Source organism: Pseudorasbora parva, chromosome 4 (assembly GCF_024679245.1).
Source record: "Pseudorasbora parva isolate DD20220531a chromosome 4, ASM2467924v1, whole genome shotgun sequence".
NCBI lineage: Eukaryota > Metazoa > Chordata > Actinopteri > Cypriniformes > Gobionidae > Pseudorasbora > Pseudorasbora parva.
In genome coordinates this window covers 34,797,284-34,807,084 of record NC_090175.1, presented here as the reverse complement: position 1 = coordinate 34,807,084, position 9,801 = coordinate 34,797,284, and the positions used below count along the sequence as shown (strand labels likewise).

The following is a 9,801-nucleotide window of genomic DNA, read 5'->3' as shown; positions in this document are numbered from 1 at the left end:
GGTTCAGCAGTCAAGAAGTAGATAAAATCACTACTTACTGTTTGCAGGAATATGGTTGGAATCTGCCCTTTCTTCAGTTTTAGACACTGAGCGAGTCCTGCTATATTGCACCAGGTTAGAAAAACTCTCTGTGGTGAAATGGGCAAACAAACAACTATGAATTAAATTGTTGCGGTATCCGATTATAAATAAACATCAACCATGACTGTTGGCATTTTTTTAATCTGTTGGAAGGGTATAAAAAGTCCCTTGCACAGCCTGGAACATGACATTAATTTCCATGATCCCCTGTTTTCGCTATCCCCGTGTGACGCTTGTTTACCTGCTGAACTCTTGACGGCTGTGCACTGTGCGGTTCCACCTGACTATGAACATTGGCTGACATGCAAATGTTAGGGGCGTACATATTAAGGATCCCAGTGATTGCGTCACATGTGGCTTTTTGTTGAAAATCGCCTGTTTTTCTCTGGCGTTTTCAAAAACAAGATTTAAATGAAGTAGGAGGCAATGGTGTTTGAGACTCACTGTATGCACTGTAACGGATTTTTGTAATTTGAACAGTATTTTTTTGACTGTAATATGTACAGTATAATTTAAATGTACCAACAGTATAATACTGTTAATAGCAAAGGATTATGGGAAAATATGTTTACTACTGTAATTATTCTCTACTGTAAATCGATTTACAGTAGCGACAATGCCCGCGAAATGACCTATGACAATGGAGACTTCTTTTCAAGTTTTTTTTTTTTTCGTTGGTGGGGGCAACCGAGAAAAGACTCAACAAAAAGGTTAGTATTATTTATTTTTCAGTATTTTATTTAAAACTGAGATATTTTCAAATGCATTCACGTATTATCAACAACCTAACATGAACTAGTGCTGCAAATTTAGTTAGTTTAGCAAATTTCTGTCAAGATTTTTGACACTTTTTTCTGCATGTTTGTCAAGGCGGGTGGTTAACGTTACGGTCGTCCTTGTGATTTTTGTTACTTCAATGGGGTGAATAAAGTTTTTCATTGACTAATAGTTAGGGAAATAGAAAAAAAAGCTCTTTTAAAGTTCCTTTACCTCATGTAAATTAGCTAAGCAGGAGCAGCAAACTATCTTAAAATACCAAAACAAAAGTGAGAGGGTCGCACACCGGACGCAAAGCTCAGTTTTGAATCTTCTTGACAGAAGAGCTGCACGATGTGTGTATCTTGTAGCACAGGGTGAAATCAGTAAGTTATGTACATGTACATTGACGATTTGAAGGAAATAAAATATAAATTTAATATAAATCCTTAAAATGGCGCTCTGTGGCGCGGCAGAATTTTGAACATCTTCCTGAGTGGCCACGGACAGGCACCGAATGCCGCCGCCAGTGTGTGTGTGTTACACTGTTCGAATTTCAGCAGAGCCGTGCCGAGCTTCGCGTCCGGTGAAGTGAATCTGTTGTTTTTGTTTAAAGTTTGCTGTTAAAACTGCCATTTGGAACATGGGAGGTGTCTTGGAGTTTTTTTTCCTGGCGGTTACAGTCATCTGAGGAAACTGGTAAGCAGAAGCTGGGGATTATTTGACTCTTATATTAAAACGTTAACCTTATATCGTTAAGATTCGGTTTAAAAAAGCAACAGTCAAAATGGTTGTGCAGTTTGTGTGCAAACACTGCAAGTTGTCTGTGGGAACGCATTGCAGATTTTACACCCTCTTGTGAACGCATGTTGGAGATTAATATTTTGTAAATAAATTGTTAAATTATGTTTAATTATTTAGGCAGCAGCCAATCCAACCAGGCTGTACGTCACAAGCACTTATCCTAAAGCCGGGCATACACTGTGCGATTTTCGTCCGATTTCGAGCCGAATTCTGACTCGTGCGACTCTTTTTTGGGTCGGGCCGATTTTCAGGTTTATCGTGCGTCGTTTGTCGCGAGGTGTTCGTGCTGTGTACAGGGGGAAACGAGAGGCGACAAACCTCTCACGATCGGGAATCGGATGGTCGGATGAATTTCTGGCGTGTCAGAAATTCTGCTCGCCCCTCGTGAGGTTATCGCACAGTTGAAGCAAAGCCACGAACTGACTGCCCTATTTCCCCTCACCCATACGCAGAAGTTCAACCATTTAATTTTTTAAAGCATTAAGGAAAAAACGAAAAGGGGGAGATCTTTAAAGGGTTACTTCAGCGATTAGCATATGGCTTTGTATCAGTAGAAACCCTGGAGAATATTCAAATTATTGTGCTTTCCCCCCTCATATCTCCCTGAGACAAGAGATTTATGCATTTTATTTCTGGAAAAATTCCTCCTATGATGCAAAATGACGATTTTTGCATCATAGGAGGAATGTTTGCCCAGAGGCTAAAGACTACAGCCAGCAGAGGGAGCCATTTCCGCATGTTTTGAATCTGCGCATGGGGGATGGGAGATTACACTCAGCTTGCAGGGAGAGCTTAGCTTGCAGACAGGATCATTTAAACAGAGCTATGGTGAGCAATGTAAGTCTTTTAACTTCTCAAATTCATTTCTATGAAAGTTAAGCTTGCAAAGGCATGAACTGAAACGCGTGCCAGACTGAACTCCTGTGTGAATGTATGCCGCGAATGTAGTCGCGATTACCTCAGCTCTCATCCCTCCTGCAGTTAGTGCTCAGGGCTGTGATACTCGCACGGTGACTCACTCATTATATTGAAAAGACACGTTCAGTTTTTAATTGTAGTGTCTTCTCTAACTCAGTCACAGTAATGAAGTTGGTGGTGTTGGGAATGGCCTCACAGGGCAGCGAAGCATTCTGGGAATTGTAGTCTTTCATCCCCATGGGACAAAAATACATTTTCTGTCTTTTCTCAGTCTAGAAGACACCAAATTCAAAAATAATTTCACATTTCTACTGCATTGATGACCCAGTTTAAATACAGATTCATCTTCCCAGCACTGAAGTACCCCTTTAATAGAAATTAAGTAAACTGTTGTGCCTCCAGTTTGTGTTGTATATATCCAGTGCATATTATTCATTTAGCTAGTTGATCATTAATTTAGCTAGGCTACTTGTTTTACTTTCACATTTTATTTTTATTTTTTAATATGAATTAATATTTAACCTTCTCCATCTTGACACAATGTCATGTTGCAATGTGTTCTTTTTCTTCATGAACGCGAGTCAGTGGATATCACGCAATGCGCAGTTTAAACCCAGTCAATTATTCACTACAGAAAGTGAAAGTAAAATCTGACAAGCTTTCGGCGCATATTCTCAGACAACGAGAGATAAATGTAATTCAACATACTGATAACGTATAGCCTATTGCCTTATTTTCTTTCTTATTTATTTTCTTAATATTTCTATTTTGGTCCATATTGTGAGAAAAAAATAGAAGAGAAGTAGGCCCATTTTGTGTTATACAAGTTGTTTTTAGATAAATCTGCCTTTATTATTATTGCAGTGTTCTGACATTATAATCATATAATTAGACCTATAATTCCTTGTTTAATCGGGCTAAATGTTTTTAAATAGTGAGGAGTAATCTATTATTTTAATATGCAGTGTGTCGATTATGCATTATTGTTGGGGGGAGGGGGCAAACTAATGTAATATCGATTTAATAATAAAAGTAGGCCTACTCTAATAATAATAATAATTTTATACATAAATTCTAAATACTCTTGATATCAATAGCTGATGCATTTGATAGGCTACCTCTCTTTAATACACCATGGTCTATCGTTGCCATGGGGGTTTTATTACGCATTTTTCACTTGTACAGTGTGAGCAGTCAAGACGCGCTCGATGGTCGGACCACACAGTGTGAGCACATCAATCGTGAGCTTTGGCTTTACATCGCATGCGATCTACTTGTACAGTGTGAGTAGGTAACCTTGCTGAAATCCCATAGAAATCGCACAGTGTATGCCCAGCTTTACTTTCAGTCCATGACACTTGTCCTTCTGGTTTGAAATAATTGTTAGCCAACTTTCTGAGAAACAAATAAATTATATTTTGTACGGAACCAATGCCTCTTGCCTCTCTTGGTGGAACGCACTTGCGTGCTTTATTTCGAAGGTTTTCCCCATTAATACGGGGTGGCGTAGTCATTACAATCGAGCCACATGCTACATGTGGCGTAGTCGGCAGGGTCCACAGGATATTTGGCAGAGATGTGGGACCTTGTGTGTATATATATATATATATATATATATATATATATATATATATATATATATATATATATATATATATATATATATATGTATATATGTATGTTTGTTGTGGTTTTATTTTTTTCTTTGTAAACTCCACCTGTTTGGCCCAAGGAAGGAATCCAACAGCTGGTCGAAGGAATACTGCGTGTTTGTCTTTTCGGGCGCTTCTATAAAGGACACTGTAATTTATTAAAGTGTGAAGATCCAATTTTAAATCTGACTCCATGTTTTAATTTAATCTGACTCTAATTGTATGTAGTTTCCTTGAGTTTGTTACATTTATAAATTACGGCTGATCGTATGATTAGTTGTGATTTAATTTAGATCTTTGATCTCTCTGAGTATCTCTACTTCTCACTATCTTCGTTCATCAAGGGACCCGATATCTCTTAGAGATATGTTTCGCGAATTACATTCTCAAACACAGACGAGCCGGTTCTGATATTAGTCAGAGGATTGCAGAGTGAATATTTTACCTTTAAGTGGTTGCGCCTGCTTACTCAACTTAAAGCGTAATGGGAATAATAATCACAGGGACTACAACTTGCTAATACAGTGATAGTCAGAAATCAGATTATCGCTAATGTGGTGCTCCATGCTCCCTCCATTGCGTCCTGCTGTTTGATCTATCGCCGAGACAACGTTTGCGGAAATACCAGACTCCGTTTGATCGTACTAAAAGAAGCGGCCTTAGAATAATACAAGATTAATCAAAGTAAATGTTTATTTAGCCAGGCAAAATCATCAAAATATAGTCAAATTAAAAGACAATGATACACAACTGATCAGCATACAATGTTACTCAAGTATAAAATAGTATATACATAGTTTCAAAGAGTCATCATTTACCTGGCTTCTAGAAACACACGGGAACAGTGTGGGAAGTTCTGATTACAGATGCTTCCCTGAGCGGTTTGCTCCTTTCCCTTAAATACTCCCCCAGATCAAAGAACAATAAACATTTAGCACCCAAATATTTATGCAGATCTTGGTTCTTTTCTCAGACCCAAATGGTCCCACCTATCCTGGAGGCCTGACAGCAAATGTTTATCAAAAGATCTTTATGAGCATCTCCTACACCAGAGGAACAAACCCGCTTGTCCTTCTTTTACGACCTGTTTTTCTAGAGCTGGAATGTCACCAGTTCCCCTGATGCGAGAATGAAACCTGTTTACCAATCACACCAAAAGTCTTTGTATTGACCATACAGAAACAGCTTGTGGCAGTATCTGTGATATTTGAATGTGACCCAGAGGGTGAGAGGGTCATATCTCGGCAGGGGTGAGGAAATAGGATTGGGCCAGATGCAGTCTTGTTTACTCTTGCATTCAGATAGTGAAGTTTTATTGTCTTTATTGTCTTTATTGCAGCTTTAATCCCTTTAGTTTGTTCTCAGGTGAAATCCATTCTTACAGTTCCGCCCTTGGTCCCTTGGAGCAGAGACAGAGCAGTCTCCGAGGGGCCACCACCAGGGATTTCTTTTTTTTTTTTTTACAGCTGCACTTTCCGTAGGGCTGGTATCTGTAATGGGCTGAGTGCAATGGCCATGTTGGTTGAAGTGCGCATTGCTCGAAGAAGACATCTGAAGTAGCAGCACTGACAGAGTGTGAATAAGAAGATGAACACACTGGCCATGGCACATCCACGGAACATCCAGTCCCACCATGTGTACGCATACTGTGCTGAACGCGTCGAAGAACTAGACAGGATCTCGGCAGTCTTTTTCGCCAGATTTGCCTCCACTTGTGCTTGGTTGAGATGGTATTCAGTCTGCAGGATCATTTCTTGTACTAAGTCCATTGTGTTGACCAAATCTTGTGTGCTTTGTTCATAAAAAGTGTCCTCCCACCACGGGGAAACATCCGCGTCCATTGGTACCCTTCCAAGAATGTTGATCTGACCCATTGAAAAGTCCTCTTTCACTTCTGAACAGAAAGTGTGGTTAGCAGGGCAGGTCAGACCTCCGTAGGTGAAGGAATTCATCTCACTGACGATGCACCACTGTGTGTGAGACACTTGAACAGCATCAGAATGTCCATGCAATGACTGGACGTTAACAAGCTTAGAGTCATTGGCAGAAAAAGGCTGTAAAGTGTTGCAGGTGCAAATAACGTAACTTGATGTTTCATGACAACAAATGCGAGTGGTAAACAAGGTTTCAATGCCCCTCAAAGTCATATACCCCGTAAGATAGTCCCATTTTATGATCTGATCCTTCACTACAACGCCAATAGAGCGTATGGTAGTGGAATTTAAGTAAACTTGATCTGGGTGAATTAAAGGGAAAGTGGCAAAGAACCCAATACAGCCAGTACATTCATTTCCAGTATACATCATTAACGTTGATAATAATTCAGAGTATTTAATATTTTTCATTTTCTCTGATGCAAGCCATCTATGCAGATCTAAGATTTCAATAAGATCATTTAGAACATGTCTAGGTGTTTTATAGAGACGAAGATCTAAAATCTCTTGTCTCGCTGCAGTAAACAAATCCTGTGCATACAACCTACAGGCTAAGTCATGCTCGATGGTACGGGTCTGATTAAAAATTGTCTGGCTGGTCGTCAGAAGCGCCTGCGCCTCAGATCTGACCGCTTTAATAATATTTTCATTACTATTAGTGATGTGTTGAAAACCAGTGGCCACCTGATTTGCCAACCATGTTGAAAATTGAGATTGACCTGTTATTTTGTAATTGTTGGATATAGAATTTACTGAACCAAAAAGGCCTGCTATATTTCCAAAAATGTCGCGTTTAGTGCGAATAGGTGGAATTTGGACTGCAAGTCTATTTTTGTAATCAGAAACTAAATCATCGATGCGTGACTGTAGCCATGTGTATGTTTTGTCATTAATATCACAGTGCTTTTCGTAGGCAGACAAAATATTAGAGATGTTATACGTCACATGTGTTATTACAAGATTGACATCATGAAGCAAAGTCTTATTCACATTTCCTCTGATCAGACCACCTGGAGGAGTGGGATGTAATTTTGGACACTGTGTGGGTTTCCTGTATCCACAGGTAGTCAAATTAAAGCAATGGTGTAAAGTCCATGAGCAATTGTGAGGGCTAGTAAAATTGTCCAGATTTGCCTCACATTTTCCCACACAGTATGTTCCTTCTTTCCGACTAGTCCAAACAAATGTTTTTACAATACTGCTCGGTGTCCGTTTTGTCAGATTGAACAGAAGTTCCGTAAACTTCAAATGTGTGTCGTTATGCGATGTTGTGTGAGTGCACCTATATGTTGCTGGTTCCAGATCCGTACTTGAATAACATTTTTTAGGATCTGTGCCATAATTATTCTTCTCATAAAATGTGTGCAGTTTACCAATTTCTGAATCTGGGAAAACTTTAAGTTGCTCCCAGGCCGTAATGTTATGGTAAAATCGGGGTGCATGTGTGTAACCAGTGAGGTTTTGGTATGGGAGATGGGTAGAACCTGTGCTACAGCAGATTTTTGTGAAGCAATTTGGTTCCGGTGCTAATCCGGGGGGCCATGTGACTATTTCTTTGTATGTGATTGAAGTATAAGATGTGAATGGCCCCTTGTTATATTTTCATACCCATCTCTCGCATCCTAGGGTGTGTGTGAGTGTGATGCGTTGTCCCAGTTCGATGCAGGTTGGTCCGGATACCAACCTGGCGTCCGGACTCCATGGAATTGCAGTGATTGTCCTGCGAAGGAAGAAGATCATAATTAATTCACTGGACCTTTGAATGGTTTACACTGGGACATGTGGTACCATCTTAATTTTCCTCTGATGGTCACGGCCACACAGCTGTTGCAAACAGCTTTAATTTCATAGGGCCCGTGCCATCTAGGGGAAAATGCGTTTTGTTTCACAAAGACGCGTACCATCACCACATCCCCTTCTGAAAATGTTCTTTCAGTGATTGGGTTAAATTGTGCATCATTTGACAGGTCTGACTGTTTTTGTTTCAGTGCAGCCTGTGCGTGCAACACCTTCAATCTTTCTTGCAATTTCACCAACACAGTCTGCTGAGTCGCAAGCATGAGGGGCCCCAGATCTGCTGGGGAAATTTCTGGATCAATGGGTAACTTCATCACCCTTCCAGTCATAAGCTCATATGGGCTAATGCCTGTCGCTTTTGATGGGGTTGCTCGCAGCACAGTCAGAACTGTGGGTAAGACATCAATCCACCTGTTTTGGTGTTGTGCTATCTGTTTTGCAATATTTTCTTTTATGGTGCGGTTAACACGTTCAACATTTCCCGAACTTTGTGGCCTGTAAGACACGTGAAGTCTTTGCTTGATGTTTAGCATTTTGCACATGTTTTTCATCACTTGTCCAGTAAAATGAGTCCCCTGATCAGATTCAATTTGAATTGGTGCTCCCCAAAGAGGGATGATTTGGTTCGCTATCACACGTGCCACAGTATTTGCCGTGTTATTGCGAGTGGGAATTGCTTCAACCCATTTCGAGAATTTATCAATTATCACAAGGCAATACCGATACCCCCCTTTGGTACTGGGTAGCGGACCAATGAAATCCAATTGTAAGGATTCCCAGGGCCCTTTCGGTGGTTCTGGCCTACGTAGGTTTGTTCGGCCTGGTTTTCCCTGGTTAATGGTAGCACACACCATGCAGGTGTTGCACCACCTTTCAATGTCTGCCATCATTCCCTGCCAACAAAACTGAGTTTGTATCAGCTGTGCTGTTTTTGTTGCTGATACATGCGCATAATCATGATATAATTTGATTATTGGTTTTTGGAGGGCTTCCGGAACGACAAATTTCCCATCTCGGAGTACTATGCCTTCAATTACATTCACCATCTGATCATGTTTCAAGTGTGGCACAAGTTCTCCCTCAGAGACCCACAGCTCTTGTTGATACTGTTTGAGGTCAATGGGTGTGACTTGGGCAGCACTTGCTACAGAAGCAGAGGGTGTCTCTTTTTGCCACTGGTCGCCTTTGACTGCGGCCAGCTTAGCCAGTTGGTCAACAATATTATTGTTTTCCTCGTGCACATCTGGATTTTTGCTTATGTGTGCGCGTACTTTCACAATGGACATGGGGTTTTTTCGCGCTTGGACTGCTTTCCATATTGACGTTATGGTGTTGAAATGTTTTATAGGCGTTCCAGCAGAAGTGAGGAATTTTCTCAATTGCCATTGAGCCATAAAATCAGTTACAACCCCAAACGCATACCGACTATCTGTATACACGCAAAGTGGTTCAGGGTGTGCCTTAATCGCTTCTAGTAATGCAATGAGCTCGGCTTCCTGTTCGGATACGTTAGACGGTAATTTAAACAACAATTGTTGTCCAGCATCTGTGTCTGGAAGATTGGGGGCCCACACTGCACATCCAGCATAAAAATGACCATTCTGACAGAACCGTGAACCATCTATATACACAGGTGCTTGGCCTGGTAATGGTTGGTCATGAACAAGGCTTTGTGCCTCTTTTACAGGCTGGCATGTGTGTGGATTTCCCTCAACATCCCCGAGCAGATGTGGCAGAATTTGTGTGTTTTTTATGGTAATGTCACGCGCTTGAATGTCGGCTAGCCATCTCGCTAATCTTTGGGAAGAAACTCCCTTGATTCGGCCCTGTAACAACATTCGTACAGGCGTGTGCATTGT

The 9,801-nt window shown here is 40.7% G+C and overlaps 1 protein-coding gene across 1 annotated transcript; it reads right to left on the bottom strand.

The window, feature by feature from the left end:
• Window positions 1-4,341: 4,341 nt before the first annotated feature.
• LOC137073798 (uncharacterized) lies at window positions 4,342-9,228 on the bottom strand. Its single transcript, XM_067442501.1, has 3 exons — window positions 8,986-9,228; window positions 7,830-7,865; window positions 4,342-7,744 (listed from the first exon to the last, which is right to left on the bottom strand). Exons 1-3 carry the CDS (start codon window positions 9,226-9,228, stop codon window positions 5,672-5,674), a joined length of 2,352 nt encoding a protein of 783 aa, XP_067298602.1. The 3' UTR covers window positions 4,342-5,671.
• Between the last annotated feature and the right edge of the window lie 573 nt (window positions 9,229-9,801).

What these genes read in the sequence shown, in the direction of transcription:
- LOC137073798 (XM_067442501.1), bottom strand. Translation starts at nt 9,228, where the DNA reads ATGTCCATTGTGAAAGTACGCGCACACATAAGCAAAAATCCAGATGTG. An exon ending in ACTTGAAACATGATCAGATG is followed by an intron (nt 7,866 to 8,985) that starts GTGAATGTAATT and finishes CTTCCTTCGCAG; the next exon opens with GACAATCACTGCAATTCCAT. An exon ending in CCATGGAGTCCGGACGCCAG is followed by an intron (nt 7,745 to 7,829) that starts GTTGGTATCCGG and finishes TGGGTATGAAAA; the next exon opens with TATAACAAGGGGCCATTCAC.